The 19,942-nt window shown below is 33.3% G+C and overlaps 1 protein-coding gene and 1 long non-coding RNA gene across 3 annotated transcripts; both read left to right on the top strand.

Moving 5' to 3' along the window:
- The first annotated feature begins 2,331 nt into the window (after window positions 1-2,331).
- Window positions 2,332-8,541, top strand: LOC143196099 (salivary endonuclease). Of its 2 annotated transcripts, XM_076403702.1 has the most exons (6): window positions 2,338-2,478; window positions 2,538-2,555; window positions 2,611-2,784; window positions 2,842-3,111; window positions 5,253-5,502; window positions 8,049-8,541. In XM_076403702.1, exons 1-6 carry the CDS (start codon window positions 2,460-2,462, stop codon window positions 8,482-8,484), a joined length of 1,167 nt encoding a protein of 388 aa, XP_076259817.1. In that variant the 5' UTR covers window positions 2,338-2,459; the 3' UTR covers window positions 8,485-8,541. The 2 variants fall into 2 exon arrangements, with proteins under 2 accessions (XP_076259816.1, XP_076259817.1); XM_076403701.1 differs by having other exon boundaries at window positions 2,332-2,555.
- A 3,793-nt stretch (window positions 8,542-12,334) lies between these two features.
- LOC143196100 (uncharacterized) lies at window positions 12,335-14,815 on the top strand. The gene is made up of 3 exons (XR_013005665.1): window positions 12,335-13,715; window positions 13,776-14,332; window positions 14,398-14,815. It is a non-coding gene; the product is annotated as an uncharacterized LOC143196100 (long non-coding RNA).
- The last annotated feature ends 5,127 nt before the right edge of the window (window positions 14,816-19,942 follow it).

Raw genomic sequence — 19,942 nt, 5'->3', positions numbered from 1 at the left:
TCCCGTCTTACTTATTTCGGCGCTTACAACAAATTTACATAACCTCATTTTCATATCAGACACTTAACGTTGACGGGATTAACTGGAATTAATTTATTTAATCATTGAGGTTATGTTGTCGTGTATTCTTCATTAAAACTTGACGTCAATTTTAATTATAACGTAAAGTTATATGTCGTTTTCTGTATCTATTCTTATATCTCTGACAATTATACAAAAAACAATTACTACAGTTAATGCAAAAAATAGTATTAAATGTGCATATTTTAGGCTACATTAAAAGTTACAACATTTAATACACTCAAAACCAGCCTTGTATGGCGTATAATGATTTAAAACGAACTTTTTCTTGCACAGTGAGAAAAATCCAATTTCTAATATTTTTTCTTAAGACTGTTTCTCTGTTTAACGTGCGATCCTCAGGGAGGAACTGTTAAAAAGTTTTTGCCATTGGTTCATTTCACGCCAAAAGGACTGTCTTGATCGTGAGGAATTATATTTTTTCCTCGAATTAACTAAGGGGAAAACTGAAAGAAATACAGTGTCAAAAAATATTATTTCTCCCTCGTTCCCTCGCCAACTTTCTCTCTCACTTTTTCTTCTTTTCTTTATCTTAATACTTCTCAGCATCTATTGTAATTGTAAAAAGAATATGTTAAAATAAAAGCGTTAGCATTAGTAGCTTCTGTTTGTGAAACTAAACAAACACGCCACGTCATCTGTTTTTATATTAAAATTATTATTGTTATAATATTTCAATGCTTTTTGAATGATATTAAAATATATGCAACATGCAATACAATGTAATTGAAAAGAAATTCTATTAATAAAATTTTATGCAAATTTTGATATGGTAAATAAAATAGTTATCTTTTAATATCGTATATTAATAATTTTGTCATAAATTTAGTTAGTATTTGTTCAGAAGTATAAATATTTTTTAAATTGCCACTAGGATATTGATTATTTATTATGCCCGGGTATACAGCATACAATATTTTTTAATAGTATTATAAAATTTTAATTAAGTTATTCAAAATATTATAAAGCTTGACTTTTTGATATTATTTACAAGATAGTATTATAACTTGGGTCTTCAAAGCAATATACCACATATGGCGGCAAAGCTATGCCAGCATCTTTTGAGGTATATTAAAATTTATTTTTTTATTGTACTTTAGAATATCCTTTTTTTTTCAAATAGACTTTATCTAGAGTAGACCTACTGCTGAATTCATTACTGTTATAGTTCTAGAAGGAGCATCCTGCCTGCCTAACCACTACGGAAACTAAACCGCAAAACGTAATTATACTTAATATTATAGTATCTAAATTATATGTACATATATATATATATATATATATATATATATATATAATAAGTAGTACTAAATAATAATGGTAATACATACATAAATATCAAATATATATATATATATATATATATATATATATATATATATATATATATATATTAGTTATCTTTTTTTTTTCTAATCTGTTCTGTAGTTTAAAATGAATAAACTACATGCAATATCTGTAATGTTGGTTTTACATTCAATAGAAAAAAACTGTGGAATAAACGAATTTGAAAGAACATTTAATTTTTCCTTATATATGCTACGCATTCTGTGGTACACTATTAGTCATTCAATTTTAAGTATTCGTCAATTATGTTCTTATTTCGTTATATGAAATGCTTTTAGAATTTTAATTGATATAGGCTTTTCAAAGTCAATATTAATAAGTGTATGTCTAGAAAACAGAGGCAAATTAAAGGAAAATAAAAACTAAAGCGAAGGGGGGAAGGATAAAAGGCAAAACCGTAACAAAAAATCGAAAATTGATAATGGATAGGATGGACATGGAACATGGAAATGATTGCAGAGAGATAAGAGGAATATTGTAGTGGTATATTACAGTACTCCTTTATATAAAAAACAGCAAAACGGGCTTGTAAAAAAAAGGAAGAGAGAAGAAGTAAAAGAGGAGGCGGATAAAAAATATCACAAAATTGATGAAAGAGTGTAGAATATACGAGGACAGAAAATACATTAACAGTAAACATGATAAAGCAAAATGTTACAGAAAGTACACACCTACACCACCGTTATTTTAACTAGGCTTTCTGACAGCTTCAGTTGTTTCATCGCCAAAACAACAGCAAAAAATATATTTAATTTCAAAAAATCGATTTAATCTGCGTTACCAATCGATTTATTTACATATAATATTGACTAAGACGGTCCTGTCTTAAAGCGCAATCGAGTTTAACATGCGCAATAACAAAAGTCTAGTAATCTAATTCTTATGTGTCATCTATAATGTGTTTTAAATGAATTAGATCTCAGAAATGTATGGCGTCTCATATAAGGTTAATGTTATTCGAATTGCATGAGATAAGTTCGAAACAATAGACAATAATTTAGTTCTCCAAGTTAGTTCATCAGCTGCTTTGTATGAGTATAGTTTTCTATGGTAAAACATTGTTTAAATGTTGTTAAAAGCCATTTTAATTTGTTGTATATATTTTGTAGGATTTTGTCTAGCTATAGGTAAATATATTTAATAGAATAAGGAACCAAGTCATGATTCTCATTACATTTTTAGGTTGTCGTCGACTTTATACCAATGATACCCATTTACCTGTACCATTTTATCAAGACGGTTCAAGATATAACTTAGCTGAATTACATAATGGATATCTGAATCTTTTCCAAAATCAGCAAGTACTCTTTATATGCCCAGGAGCCAAAAATTATTTAAAAATTGCCAACCAAACATGTAAGTTATTTATTGTTACGAGACATCGTTTATCATAATGTAAAATTTATTCTTCAGGTGATTATTTTAAAGCTAATGCAACTTGCGTTGCTTCAAACAAATTAAAAATAACGGGCAACCAGTTTAACATTAATGATATATTTTGTACTAAATCTGTTAGAGCTGATGTAAAAGAGACGAGACGGAGATGTAATTCAGGTCATATGTATGAAATAGGATATAATGTGACAGCACGCAACTGGATACCGTTAATTAAAATTTGCCATGTCAATGCAACTGGAAATACTTTATATACAAGTCACATGTTGGGAACAGCTATGCTAAATGGTAAGTGGCGATCACATAAGTCTTTAGTGTTTCTTGAAAGTCTACTTCACTTGTGTTTTTTAAATTATTCCAAATTTTTTACGACACTTTAATCGACTTTGCCGGGCTGTTCAATGCCACCGACTACGTAACTGCATCAATCACTTTTATCTATTTTCCTACTACTACTTTGCCAACGTTTTTATGTTTTTTTTTGGAAGAACTGCCGATTTTCGGTAACCACAGAGTTTCATATGTTTCTATGACTGAATTTGAATATTCACGCGGTGTTTGATTTCCAGACTAAAGAGTCTCCATAACGCTTATTAAGCAACAAACTGGCTCAGTAGTACAATTCTTTATTAAAGAGCAATTAAATAATGTTTTAAAAATAACAAAATAAAAAAAATAATGGTACATCAAACCATCGGAAATGGATTGTAATGGATTGAAGATATATGTAAGTTTAAAAACGCGAATAAGGTTTAAAATAAAAAAAAATTCTAATTTACTATTTTATTTTATGGAAATGAGTATATTTTTAGACTTATTTCAGTGTTATCGCATGGCTCGAACACACAATCCGTAGCCAATGACGTAAATAGTCTCGCAATATAACATATATATCTTTCTCTAAATAAATGCAGCATTATTATTGTTAATAGTAAAAAAAATATTTTCGTTCTTATAAACATATTTTTGTAAATTTCATGGTTTAAAATTTATTTATTTTTAAGTCTCCTTTTGCCAACTATGGGTTTATCTGGACTGGGCTAAAGTTTAAGGTGGGTTCCGAACTACGGTCCTCAGCATTAAGCCTACCGACTGGCGAGTGACCAACTTTAGGAACCATCCCAGAAAACATCCGGTTTTAGCCAGCCTGGTTACTGGCGTGACTGAGATCATTCACAAATTTTAATCACAAATAAAAATTTGCGGCCATGTCCCAGCAGGATTCGAACCCACAGCAAACACATCGGTAGGAGGACCGTCCCATTGCCTCTACCAATGCACCACCAAGCCGGCCACAATTTATTTAGTTTGGCAATAACTTTTGTTCCATATGTTCTTAGTTTCTTTATTCGTTATACATTTATTCTTGCCATACCACTTTAGAGAGTCATTTGTTTATGTTATTAAAAATATTCTTCATCCCTTTCAACAATGTTTTCTTATATTTCTTATATTTCTAAAAGTATGGTTATGCCGTCGAAAGAACGATGTTCGTTTACAAATTGGTTTTTCATGGCCACAGAAAATTCTTCTTTCTTGCCTAACAAGTAATCAAACAGTGGTGTTGAATCATCGTATGGCATGCTTTCTGAATGTTTCAGTTGGGCTTTCAGTCAATAAGATTGAAAATTTGGTCCTCTTAGCTGTTTCTTGCTATTAAAAGTACCACTTTTATAAGCTGCTGCTTTAATATGGGGTCATAACACACACAGCTCGTTCAACAATTCAATTATTGAATGACGTTTTTCCGCCAGTGGTAATTTTGCGAAATGGCGATTTAGTATAGCCAGCCAGATCTCCGGATTTAACAGCATCAGACTTTTCTTATAAGGTTTTTCAAAATTAAGATTTTATGTGAATAAACCCCAAACGATTCAACATCTTAAAAACAATATTTGTCACGAAATTGAAGAAATTTATCCTCAGATGTTGCAGCATGTCAAGAAAAATGCCTTAACAAGAGCCGAAAGTTGCATAGCGAATCGCGATTACCATTTAGCCGATATAATTTTTCAGTCAAAACAAAAAATATATAAAGACCAAATAGACTTTATATAAAAACCAAACTTACTTAACTTATTTTTAAGCAAAATTATAGGCAAACCAAATAGTAGCGGGTCGTTTGCCCTATTTTGTCTAAAGTTAGTTATGTTTATGTAATAGATTAAATTGTGTAATTATAAAGTAATCATTTTTCCTACATAATTTGCCAAAAATTAGCAGAATAAAACATTTTTCTGGCATTCTTGGTATTCCAGAAGTTATATTCGTGCCCTCGATATTAGCAAGAGTTTCTCCTTAAAGTTGTTTAATATCCTCTTAGTTTATATCCACAATCCGAGTAATTAACATAAAATCAGTATCTATAATAAGCTTGATGAGTAACGCTACAAAAAATTATATGAATTATATTTGTTTTATTATTTCAGTTTCAACAAAAATAACCCGCATTTCATTCAGTCTAGCGGGTTTCAACACAAACATACCAGTATCAATTAGTTACAATAAAGCAGTCCAAAGAATCCGATTCGGCAGTCAGTTAAGATCACCAAGTTTAGGTCAGAAATACGTCAATAACACATCGTATTTGGCACGTGGTCATTTAACCCCTCATGCCGATTTTTCCATGGCTAGTTCGCAGGTTTCTACTTATTATTATTTAAACACCGCTCCAACATGGTGAGTATCTATTAAATAAAAATATCAATCTCATGATTATCATATCATGTCCGTTTTTATTGGTCTGGCAAGAAAGTAAATTTGGTTGTATTTTAGTAATAGAAGATTAGTTTTATATATTTGCTGTTTATACCGCTAGAATAATTTTATTAATTTTTACTTAACTGAAACAACATAAATTAAGTAGGTGCAAATGATGACTTGGCCAATTGACATTGCTCAATATCTAGTTAATAGAAACTAACAAAAAAAAGAAGAGCACCATTTAAGTATATCTATAGTCTATTCAAAGTTTATTTGTATATGCGTCATCGAAATTTGTGACGTCAAAACGTCGCGATGTTGCCGCAACAACTCGGAATTTTAGTTCAGTTTTGCTTTGACATACACCAAAATTCTACCCTAAATAAAATAATTCAACAAAATTGTTATCAAATATAATTTATTTCAACATTATATTACATCTAAACGCTACAGTTTGTTATACAACCACAATAGTTTATAGGTTAGAGTTCTTATTTTATCACCATTGCCTCTTATCCTATCTTATCGCCATTTATCTCTTATCACCATTGCTTTGAAGAATTTTGCATACGTCTAATAACTCGACTACTTTGACAGGCTCATTTGTTTACGTGCTCGAACCGATTAGACAGTATTATGTTTCTCTTTAACTAAAATAAAATGAGATTGAAAATATTGTACGATTCTAAAATGAATGTACAAATTGCGGCAGGCAATACATTAAATATATCAATAACGCATATACAAATAAACTTTGAATAGACTATAAATCAAAATCTGTCAAGCAAAAAGTATATTAAAAAGTCTCGAAGGGATTAGAATGGTTCACTGAACAACAATTGCTAAATAATTTTTTTTATGTAATATTCCCAAAAGGACCACATGAGCTGAACTCATAAAAGAATCTTACGGATTTCAGTTAAAATATTCCTGAGCGACAAAATAAATTCTTTACGATATAGTGCATCTTATGAGAAATAAATCGAAATTAATTGACTCACTACTTCGCGGAATTCCTTGAACTATTTGCTACAGCTTAAGATTACATTACTTTATATTAGTCTCTTCGTTTCTCTTTATTCGTCTCTTATTTTCATCTTTGTCCTTGACATCTTCAAACAACTTTAGTTTCTTGTTCCCTGAGGGTTGACCAATTTAAATAAAGTCACCAAATGAAATAAAAGCCTATAGACCTATATCCCAGCTGCCAGTGATATCTAAGGCTTTTGAAAAACACCTGTTGTTCATAAACTACAGCAAATGTTACCAAAACAACACACCGAACTACTAAAATCGTACATTACAGCTAGAATGTTTAGAGTTAAACAAGATTATTCTTCTTCTTCTTACTCTGCAATAAAAGAAGCTAAGGCAGAGAGATATACCGCAAGGAAGTGTACTACCAATGCCTTATCTACTCTACACTTGTGATATACCACAAATGGAGAATATTACGATAACTACATTTGCTGGTGATACTACGATTATAGCTGTCGGAGACAATAGTGAAGAAGCCACATGAAAATTACAATAGGCAAGTGACAATATAAATAATTAGACACAAGCTTGGAAAATAAAAATTTACGAATGTAAATATGTGCAAATGCAGTTCACCTACAATCTCACCGTAAAAGGAACAATAACATTAAATAATACTATCATTTCATATAGCAACAACGTGAAATATCTCGGCATGAATCTTGATGCAAACTTCTCTGGAAGGAACATATAAAGAAGAAAACAAAAGAACTGGAATTGAAATATAGGAAAACGTACTGGTTGATTGGAAAAAAATTATCAGTACATAATTAATTGCTGTTATATAAGCAAATACTGAAATCTATATGGACATACGGATTTCAATTATGGGGACTTTCTGCAAAGAGTAACATAAATAAAATACAAATTTTTTAGAACAGTCCTAAGAAGTATTGTGGGCACACCCAAATACTACAGGACTGACTATCTACATCGTGACCTTCGGATACCCACATTTAGCCAAGAAATCAAGAGAGTTACAAGGGGGCATGAGGAAATTCTCATGAGAATGTTGAAGTATTGAAAGTTTTGGATATCGCCAGAGCAGAATACAGACTCAAAAGAATCAAACCATCCCGATCTTGTATAGTGTTGTGTAGTGAGGTGTATACAATTAAAAAATAGAGCAGTGACATGTATAAACATTAATTCACCAGAGACTGAGATAGGGCGGATCGGTCCTCCAAGCTATATACCTAGATTTAAGTTATCATAAAGACAAATTGTAGGTTAGTCGGAAACGACCAGTAATAATATAATAATTAAATAATAATAAAAATAAAACCAAATTTGACCCCTCTCTTTTGTAAATCAGGAACACTACTGTTCATATAAATTTCTTAAACTTCGTATAAAAATTGATTACGATAATAAATTTAAAGTGTGGTGTGCCAAGAAATATATCATAAAGGAAAACATATATACTGAAAATACTTTCTTTCCAACCTAGAAACTGAATGATAATTTTTTCCCATTTATTTTAGGCAATCTTTAAATGCAGGTAACTGGAAAAGTGTTGAATATACAGTTCGAAAATTAGCTAAACAGCATGGGAACTTACACGTCATTACTGGAACCTTTGGAACCCTTAACTATCCAGACATAATACATAATCCTACCAAAATCTATCTCACTGGCAACGAAATACCTGTACCAAAATATATTTGGAAAATTGCTTACGAGCCTGTAAAATTAAAAGCCATAGTTTTCGTAATGTTAAACGATCCGTTTATAATCAATAACAACAAATATTCTCACTTTTGCTCAGACGTATGCCGAGATAATGGTTTCAGTAATACAGGCTGGAGAGAAAACGCAAAAGGGCTGGTTTGGTGCTGTAGTTATGACGAATTTGAACAAATTGTTAACTATAGACTTAATTTAAACGTTAGAGATACTTTAGAATTTAAGAAAACTTGATCTCATTTATGTAACAAAAGATAATTTAACTTAATAAAACAATATATATGTTGTTAATATGGTGTTTTCATAATTTCTTTTTAAAATATTTTTATACGAAAAATTAAGTTAAATTACTATCTCACACTATAAACATTTTATTACACTGTTGAAACATGAAGCAAAATAATTCAACAAATGAACAAATGAAGTAAAATAATTCAACTAACTAAAATGCACAGAGGGAATATCATAAGATATGGGATTAGAAATTTGCCAAGTAGAAACTCGTAACATTTTGATAATTATCTCTCATTTGGAAAAGGGGAGGTTAGCGGTGACGAGGTGCTAAGATCCCAGCATGCCCACCAGCTCGTGAACAAGCGCGCTTTCAGAAGAACTTGAACCGAGTTGTTTGTGGAAGGATTGAGATATGAAGTGCTTGATTTCTGGAATGTGAGTTTCCCTGTGAATTTTTGATAAACCATAGAATGTTTAAGATTCTCCTGAGGAGCTTACTTTGGAAAACTTGCAGCCGTTTCATCTGGTTCCGTGTACGTGCAAACTTGAAGTAGACATTAGATTCGTATATGTTTACGGACTGAATTAACATTTTATAAAATAAGCATTTGATGAAGATGGGAAGTCTGCTAGAAAGCAGATCAGAGGAGATGGCAGGTATCCTATCCCCTACCTTTCTGGATTGCTCTCTGGATTTGGGAATGCCAACCGAACCGTCTTTCGAAATTGAGACCTAGGTACGTGACGTTATCCAGCAGTTTCGTCAGCGTAAATCACAACGTCAATGTGCTCTTTTGTAGGCTGATCTGAAGTAAAGAGATTAAATAAGGCTGGGGTCAGCCAGGAATCTTGAGGTACGTCAGCGTCGATTTGTTTTCGACTGAAAAGTATTTTCCTAATCATCTTGACCTGGAAAGATCTGTCCGATAGATAGGATATCATGAGAGCTTTTAGGCCTTCTGGGAGACCTTACTGCACGCATTTTGCGATCAAATCGCCATGCCAGATCTTGTCGAAAGCTTTGGTTAGGTCCAGGAGGACTACTCCAAGCTTTTTACGTTAATCCGGATCGTGACGGATATGTGCGGCCAGACATATAGCTTGATGGGCGGATGAATGGTAAGCACGGAAGCCGAATTGTTTTCATTCATTAGAAATGATATTGTTTTCCTTTGTGAAAGAGTTGTGAGCGTCGAAGGCTGATGGGTCTATAGGCAGATGGAGATGATTTTGCCCATTTATTGGGAATAACCGCTATATGTGCATGTTTCACAGACACAGGGAAATGTTGCAGCCTCATGGAGTTAATTATGTTTGCTAGTTCCGCGAGCTCCTTATATGGTATTAGGATGGCTATTAAATTATATTCTAAGCTTTAAGTCATTCGAAATTATATGCATTTAATATACTATGATGTTAAAATAAATTATATTTGATCTTATTTAGATTATTATTTTGTTATGTCAGTTATTTTATTGAACGGGCTATAAGTTAAGGTTTGTGCTCATTTTGTGTCTCGGGTAAATGCAAACAAACAAAATGTACGGCGATCTTTAGATATGATAATAAATAAAACTAATAAAATATAAAAATTTACGGATGCAGAACAGAAGGAAAATAACAAGAATATACGAAGGATAGTGGCGCTCTACCGAGAATACCTCTTACCAGACGGAACAGTTATCCGCCGAAAATCTTACATAAATTCTTATTCTCGCGCGTGAATATTTCAGAGCATCACACGTTTTTAAGGATCAACAAAACAATACGACTCCATAAGAAAGCGAACAGCTTCGCATTTTTATATTTTCCCCCATTAAACATTTAAAGCGGAGCTGACTTAACGACCCGCGGGAACTGTGACTCAATTATTTAAATGCACGCCGGGCAAAAAGTAAAAAAGCAAAGAATGGGAAAAATAAAACACATTGAAAAAAACCATAAACAGCATTATAAGAGGCCCTAAAATAAACCTTTATACTTTGCAGAAGTTTCACTTATAAATTCATTTCTGTTCGGATGGATTGCTGCGTTCGAAAATTTAAATTTTAAATATTTCAGAGAACGATAAAAACATTTTTATAATAAAATTCAGTTACAGCTGTAAAAATTCGAATTGAAAACTTTTATTCAGATATTTCTCGATCTTAATAGCTCCTCTTACGATTCTCATTATGCTGTTACTCAATTATGTTTGCTTGTTCCATGTAGTCCAGTATATAAGCCGCCATTGGCAATATAGGAGGCTAATTTAGTTCATGTAACAAGAACTGGAACAAAAAAAGCAAGGTCTCTAGATGGCAGATAAGATTTCGCTGAAACGTGACATTTAAAATTATTTTAGGAAGCAAATTCATGTCTGGAATATCACTGATTATGTAACGAGAATTGGAAAAGAAGTAGGCAAAACCTGCAGATACAAATTCGAGTACTCGAGTCAATTTATTTCATTTTATTGATAACATAGGCCGTAAAGAATGTAAACATTTCGTGCGCATGTGTTTTACTTAATATATTCTGATATTGATACTGATATTTGCTTTCGAAAAAAAAACTTGAGCAATTGACCATTTTTAATTTTCGCGCCTAGTTAATGTAGATCTTTACGCGGTGTCGCTGTCGAAAGAGATGTTAGAGCACGGGGGTAGTGTTTCTCACATTCATAATATGTGTACAGTAGTTTACGTTTGCGTATTATAGTCACAATCAATTTTACATTTTTTTCCAGTTCAAAATGACTTTGGGTATTTGTAAAGGAGACGCTATATAAGTAAGTAAGGTCAAGAAGCCCAAAATCAAAACTACTTTTAATACCATCAGCATAATACATTAAATCGCCCGAAAAATACAATTAGAAAGACAACTCTATGTGTCAAGAAAATATTCTGCCAGAAAGTGTATACAATAGGAAGCAAAACTAATAATAGCTGAAGATGTAAACGTCTCTTAACCACAACAAACGTTTGAATATTAATTGCAGTAAAATCGCTAAATAAATACCAAGAATTGTGAGTAACACGGAAAGAAATAAATAGCCATCCCATCAAGAGTAAATATGCTAGAATAATACTAAATTCTCCATATATATTTCATATATGATATATTATCTATGGTGCTAATTTAACTATTTTTGAATCAGATGAGTACAGCCTTTGGACACAATTGTTGAGGATTTTGGGTATCACAATTTTCAAGACAAAGCTTTTTTTATTTTATTGAAGTTTCTATTACGCACATCTGTTGAAAAACCACCACAAACAACCACATTTTTGATCTTCTTTGAACGCTTTAACCATTCGTAAAGCTCGGTATAAATCCGATCAATTTACAGCAAAATATAATTTTGATTACCTTATTTCGATAGTATATTAGTAAAATTAACAATAACCTTAAATGACAGCACACATTTCGCATGGCAAATATATGTGGTGGTATCAAATAAGATATAAAAAATTACAATTTTGCTGATTTATTTACGTCAGTCTTTTGAATTTTTAAATTTTAGGATCTAAATACTTGATATATATAGGGCTCCACCTCCTAACTCTCCTTAACGTGTCAACATTACATGACAATCTAATTTAGAAAAGTTAGGAATATAATATAGTATCTTCAATAAAACAAATTTGGTTATTTTAAAACAATGAATTACACTTTAATGAAAACAATGAAAAATTACGCTTCGAAACATTTTTCCACTCATCATATAGCTCAGATTTGGCCTCCGGTGATTACTGAATTTTTTCGTATGTTCAGGCCAACAAACTACGCTACAAAGAAAGAGATTTGGCTTAAGAGAAGAAATGATTGTCGAAATTGAGTCCTATTTTGAAACGGAAGCCAAAATGTACAACTCTTTACCATTCAAGCAAATTATCTTGATTAATAAAGTTGACTCTTGCCTAATTGATGTTTATTAGTCAGACCCAGGAGGTTTCGAGTGGTGTCTTATATAGTCAATAAATAAACTCATCATTGCTACACACAAAAAATTAAATCGAATCAAAGGCCATTTCAGGGTAGACAGCAGCGCCATCTACATGATATAAGTTGTGACTGAATGAATAATAATGTGCTTATATTAAGGCAGGTTTGGTTAACGCAATGGTCAAAGCGACAGTACTGCCCTCCTACTGTTGTGATGGGCACGGGTTCGAATCCTGCTTGGGGTATGATCTTAAACCTACATTTGTGATGGTTTAAAACTATGATTGTCCAGAACGCAAGGGTATAAAATCCGACAAAAAATGATCCCAATACAGCAGTAACCAGGCTGGTTGAGACCGGATATTCTTTAGGATGATCTCTAAGTTCGTCACTCGCCAATAGTTAGGCCTAATGTCGAGATCATGGTTCGGTCGCCAAGCAGTAGGCCACACTTTACTCAAATTTAAAAGCGAGAACGCAGTCTATATTCGAAGACTAAAAACCCCAAATGTTTGCAGATTTAATGTTATAAATTCATCCGAAAATCCATACAAACAATATTAAGCAAATTGACATAATGCCCCGAAAAAAGAAACGAACGACATCGGCATTCCCGCCTTCCTGCGGGGGGGAACTGAAAAAAATTCCTCCACCTCTCGTTACGTCGCTCGAAGACGAAACGTACGAATAAACTTCGGGAAAGGTGCGGGGGAGATCCGGGACGCTATAGATTGAAAATACTTTTAAAAAGAGGGTGATTCTTAACATATTTAACTTTTGCCGAGACAATGTGTGTTCTTTTTCTCTTTGGGGAACGTCGCTCCAGGAGAATATACGGTGTATGGGATCTTGTATTTCCTCTTCATTTCATCAGTAAAATAAAATAAATCAGGTTCTAAATGTAGCTGTTCGTGTTTCTGTTTAAATCACGATGATATTGGGTTGAAATAATGGAAATGTAAAAAAGACATATATACATTTTATAATTGAAAGAACCCCTTATGAGTTTCTTTTGTTAGTTCATTTTATAATTAGATTCATTATTGTAGATGTAGTAATATAATATATTATAATATAGTAATCATATCACTTGAGGTAGCCCGATTCCCCAAGCAGAATCAGCCAAATACCTCGGAAAATATCTTGATGATATGTTAGATAAAATGGAAGCATCATGTGAAGCAAGAATCAGAGCAAATTAGATTTAAAGTCAAGCAACCATACTGGTAAATCGGCTTTAATAGATTATTTTGAAAAAGAACGAGATAATGGAAGTCCCTTTCTGCCGGTAAATTCCGTTAGAGGTAATTATTGATGACATTAAATAATAGAAGTCCCTACAATTTTATTGAAAATGTTTATAGCGGGTTGCTGCCGCGCTAAATATTAGCGTGGGTACTGTGAATAACATCGCTTACAAATTGAAGAATAATACGTTAGATTCACCTAAGAAAACCGGTCTATATACAAAGTGGTTGACGAATCTTGAACATCTTGATATTGGCTCTATTCGAGACCGATAACCCTCGGAGAGGTTTAATGGAAATTCCAGATATTGCCTTAACAAGTATTCAACTTTTAAAGGCATAAAATAAGACCAAGGAAGATTATATTTATTAATAATTAATTGCAGGTATATTGCTGGTCGAGAAGGATATTCCATCAAAAACTGTTTGAATATGTGGAAGGAAGCATTGTCAACTATAACACCTTCGAATTGGATGAACTCGATAAGACATAGAGAGGAATTAATTTATAAATGGTGTAATCGTGAACATGTTTTAGACAGATTAGAAATTAACAGTTGTAACAGTAAATTAACAAAGTGAAAGTGACCTAAGGAAACTTTCAGGATATGTGATAATGATGTGCAATGCTGGAAATTCCTAAGACAGAGTGATGAGAGCGTAAACAACTAAAGGTATCCACATAATTAATTGAATGTAAGAACGTATGAGAAGAGAATGAATACTAACTGCTTTTTAGATATGTTAAATGTATTAGAGATAGTTCAGTGATAAATTTTATGAAGAATGGTATACACAGATAGTAGCAGAAGAAATAAAATATACAGTGATACCAAGATGACTTGACAAGCAAACACGCCACCGAAGGAAACAAGAACTCTACGCAAAAAGTAAATATGCTCTCGAATGAAAGAAAAATACGTTCCTCAGATATATAGTTGTTAATTAAATGGATTATTCCTCCAGGGGGATATCACTACATAAAAAAACGCTCCTAGAAACCTCCACCTCCTGGGTGGTGTGGAAAAGAGTTCAATGTAAACAAACCATATCGAACCTAAATAGTATTATACATGTGTTCTTAATTGTAGTTTTAAGTCCTTCGATAATGTATGTATTAGATGTACTATAAAGTTAAAATAAATTATATTTCATAACATTTTGTTTCACTTATTTTATTTAGATTAGAATTTTCTTGTATGTCAAAGCAAAAGTGAACTAAAAGTCAGAGTTGATGCGGCAACACTGTAATGTTTCGATGTCACAAATATTCACGACGCATTATTGAAAAAACTTTAAAAAGACTATATATTATTAAATGTTCTTTCTTACGATATACATTTATTTAACTGAACATCCTGACTTGAAAGAAAGTCATTTTTATGTTATTCAACTTGGGCACGTGAGATATGTCAAATTTAAAGTTAGAAACAACATAATTATAACAACGTCAATGCGTATTAGCGAAATCCAGACCTCCGTCGGGCAAATATCGAAATCGACTGTCAAGCATCTCGCAGGACAAAAACAGAAAAAAAAACTAATTAAAAAACTCGTTTGGGTTTTTCACACCCGGTTCTTGCTTCACCTCGCAGAGGCCCGTGGGGGAGGATGGGGGACGATGGCGGCCGAAAAGCGAACACGACACGGGTGGGCGAAGGCTGGCTGAGGCGGGAGGGAGGGGATAAGCGTCCGCCCGAAAGCAGCTTCGAATGATGGGGGATGAAGTTGGGCCCCGTGGGGGTCGTTTCAGGTCCTGCCCCCGTCTTTTCCACACTAAACTTAAATTGGATACTGGTCACTTTCTATAATTCATCCCCTATATCATAATTTACAGTTATATGCGCGGATAACCCGTTTGAGCGAGCGTTTTTTCCATATTTACCTCCGTCAAATTGGAGTTTAACGGGGCGAATTTTTTTTGCGGCTCTCGGTCGAAGAAAGGCCTAATTCAGAGAAATGGCGCAGTCAACGGACCGGCCTTAATTTATATTTTCGGACAATTTAATTGGCTTGAATATTTTGGGTGACTCGATGGTGAAATAGAATCGTTATAAAATAATATTACCAGACATTTTAATAGACAAAAAAAGTCGTAAATGTAGTGCGTTACTTGAATCGTGGCTGATTAAAATGATAATCCAATGGGACCATCTAAAGCTTAAAGGGGTATTCTAGTCTAGAGACATACATTTTAGGTAGTTTTTTTAAGTGAAATCAAAGAAAACAAACAATACTTTTACTATCAATTTATTACCTCATACTTATTAATAAGAGGGTCACTATTTATATTTGGGGAATAGGAAAAAAAATTAAACTGCGAATATATTTTTATTGTTTTTCAAAGTACTCGCCTCGATGATCGATACACTTTTGCATACGCTTAAACCAATTTTTCAAATAATTTATTCTTCTCGGAATAAGGTATCTTCAAAACATATTTTTTGAACGCTTCAATAGCTTCTTCGGGTGATGAAAATTGTTGATTATGCAGTTTATTCTTCACCGATAATAACAAAGAGAAGTCATTGGGTGCCAAGTCAAAGTTGTACGGTGGATGACCCATCAATTCAATACTTTGAGTCCTCAAATCGTCTCTTGTTTGTACCGATGTGTGGGATCTCGCATTGTCATGGTGAAGAACAATCCGGCGTCTCTTGTTTGTTTTCCTTATTTCACCGAAGACTTCTGGCAAACAAATGGTTGTGTACCAATCAGACTGTTCATTTACTGTTCTGCGATTCTCTAGGCACTGTTGCAATATTACCAGTTTTCTCGAAGAAACAGAACATTTTCTTTGAAGTGCTTCGTTCGCGAAAAACTTTTGTTGGATTTGGTTCATTTTGGAACACCCATACAGTCGATTGCTGCTTACTTTCGTGCTCATACGAATATATCTTTACGACCTTATAAACGAAAAATAAATGCCTTTCGAAGTACCGCGCAAAAAGCTGTTTTTCTATTAAACGTACCTAAACAAGACCAAAGAATTCGATCCTTTTGAGTCTGTCTCCGGTTCTGGTACTATCCACGAGTTATATTACTTCGATATTGATTTGAGTGTGGGGCCTGCCTTCATGTCTCCTTGCAATCCTCTTGATTTCCTGGGTGACAAATGGTATTTGCAGGACTCCGTGTAAGCAATCGGTCCTGTAGTATCTCGATAAACCTGCAATTATTCACAGGACTTGATTCTAAAAAATGTGTATTATATTTATATTAGTTTTCGTGGAACATCCCCATTATTGCATTCCGTATGACCACATAGGGTTCAATACTTGCTTATATAATAGCTATTTATTATGTACTGAGCGATTTTTCCATATTTAACTCCGTCAAGTTGGAGTTTAACGGGACGATCTTTTTAAGGTTCTCGACCGAAAAAATCTGAAAGGAAATGGTACAGTCAACAGAAATTACTGACTCTATGGTGATATTGGAACTTGTAAAATAATATTATCAGACATTTTAATACACATTAAAATTGGTAGACGGCGTGTGGTCTTTTCTGTCTACCCTTTTATGAACTGTTTGTTTACTAATACGTGCTGTATTGACTTATTAAAACGATACGAGTTATCCCAAGTTAAATGAACTATTGGACTACTAGTTTAAAATCATGAATTTTAAGTATTTTTTCAACTGAACTAAAAGAATTAAATACTTATTTTACTCTCATTTCATCATCAAAATCAAATCATATCATATCATATCAAATGTTTATTAATGTTTAAGGAACACATACAAGAATAAAAGGTAATAAAATTAAAAATCCAAGAAGCTACGAGCTGAGGGTGTCGAAGGTCTTAACCTAAAGAAGGGCTGCTATCGTACAAAGTAAATAATTCAAAAGCATAATATTTGTTAATTTTTTTTTTAATTTCTGGACTAGATAATCAAAACATACAGAGAAAGACAAGGTCAAGCATGCAGAATTATGATTTGCCGAATCCAACTTGAGTCTTGAATTTGGATTGGTGCAAGTGTTAAAAATGGTAGTATTATAAAAAGGCGGTGGAAGATGATTGTGTGAAACAGTAAAAATATTGTAATTAAAAGAGGAGTTTGTTACTTCTTTTCTATTACTCCTAAAACAATTTACTTTTAAAGTCTACTAATAATTAATTAAGAATCAAACTGATCGATATTTTGACTATATTTCTATTACAAATTTCGAAAGCTGTATCACTGATTCTATTCTCAATATTCATAATGGTAGTTCATACCTTGTGGTCCTACCAATAAAACAGCCAATGCTCATCATAAATGACGTCGATATATTGCCATTTATAGTTTGTAAATACATAAAATTCTAAATAATTCGATAGAATGCCGCTCGATGCATCAGAACATGAAAATTAATTAAACTTGTACTAGTGTTAAAACATTAGTGTTAACAATTAGGGATTACGAACCAGCAAACGTTATGAACCAAAATTACCAAATTAATGTGGCAAAATTATGACTTGCTAACATGGTATTATCTGTTTTTTTTTTTGGATAGACTATACAGCCTTAGCTTTTTTGTTGTAAAATAATATCACTGTTCATAATTGCGAATTTTATGGTAACCACTTCTTTATCTCTTCTTGCTTCTATTAAAATTTAAAACACATTCTTATGTTTCCTGCTTTAGATATTTTTGAATATATATTTTCCATTACCTGTTTTATGACACTTATTATAGTATATTTATTGTTGGTCCTCATTTGAAATTGTGCTTATATAATAACATTATCGTTTTTCCATAAAATATAATATTTTATATAACATAATTATTACATTTATTTACTAAAAGATAACTAAAATACCAATAACACAGTAAGAGATATTCATCCAGTATAATTATATCCGATTGTATAGTTCAGCTTCGTTATACATCAGATTATCTTCTAAAATACTAAAGTCAGTATCGTTTAATTTTAACTCTACCTTGATATACGTTAACAATACAACCCTTACTCCTGCTTGGCTCTTTTACATAATATCCTGCTCTATCTATGCTTTAATGCTATTTGAAACACGAGGACTCACTTTATTAATATTTTTCCATCAACATCTTACAGCATACACCATTACGCCTTTCATCCAGCATCAGTTCTAGACGTGTTTTGGTAAGGCCAAAACAGCGGTTTCTTTCCAAAACTTTATTTTTTTCTGTCCATTTTATATTACATTTTGAAATGTTGGTTAGATAAATTAAAAATAATAAAAAGCGACCACCGGAGGGAAGGGATCAAGTTGATTATGAGAGAACATATTTTTGAGTGGAGAACATATTGTAGGAATGTTCGTCGTGGGTCGGTCGATCGGTCGAAATGTGTGGCTGCCGCGGCGATTATTTATCAGAACATTCACTATTATTTTTGGAAGGAATTTGCACGGGAACTAAAAACACTGGTTGAATCAAAGTTGTTTATTCTAACTTACAATTGATACATGTGGTCGATGGGAGAATTGACAGGATATTAGGTTAGGTCGAGGAAGTACGGTAGCGCTGTGGAAGTGGTACTGTTACAGGGGGACGGTGATAAGAAAAGAGAGCGAGACGTCGTCGTGATGGCCTTTTATACTCCAGAACTGCATGGTACCAATCCACCGGCGTTGCCAACCTTTGTAGTTGTTGATGGTGAATTGGTGGTGGCCTAAAGGGTCGTGGCGGTCGCCACATAACTCCCCTCCTAGTGGAACAGCCGTGAAACGTACCTATATGTGGTGCAAGTTCCGGAATGCACCCGCAATCACGCAAACAAACGCCCGGGGACTGCTGATGAGATGGGGATCCCAACCTGAGCGAGGAGTTTTACGGGATCAGCTGCCATCGTTGCTGTAGCAGGACATCGTTCGTCTTGAGGCGTATAGCTTTGTTTGAGGGTACCTGTAAATGTGTTACGTGTCCCGTTTCGTGATGCGAGGGTGCTCATGTGTTGCTGGTATGCATGATGGGCTTCTGTGGTTTTCGTCCATCAGGCTAATCTCGTGGGATGTCCTCGACCACGTGATGTTGATGGGTTCCGTTCCTCGTGCTATCCTTCCATGTACGTGTCAAGCACCTGTCGAGTGGCTTATGTTGAGTTGATTTACCTGTTAGGCACTTTGATCACGTCGGGGTCACCAATTGTAGGAATGTTCGTCGTGGGTCGGTCGATCGGTCGAAATGTGTGGCTGTCGCGGCGATTATTTATCAGAACACTCACTACTATTTTTGGAAGGAATTTGCACGGGAACTAAAAACACTGGTTGAATCAAAGTTGTTTATTCTAACTTACAATTGATACATGTGG

Source organism: Rhynchophorus ferrugineus, unplaced genomic scaffold (assembly GCF_030347505.1).
Source record: "Rhynchophorus ferrugineus isolate W39M unplaced genomic scaffold, kcgeb_rfMv2 rfM4, whole genome shotgun sequence".
Lineage (NCBI taxonomy): Eukaryota > Metazoa > Arthropoda > Insecta > Coleoptera > Curculionidae > Rhynchophorus > Rhynchophorus ferrugineus.
The sequence above is the reverse complement of the archived record's forward strand: the minus strand, read 5'-3'. Positions and strand labels throughout refer to the sequence as shown.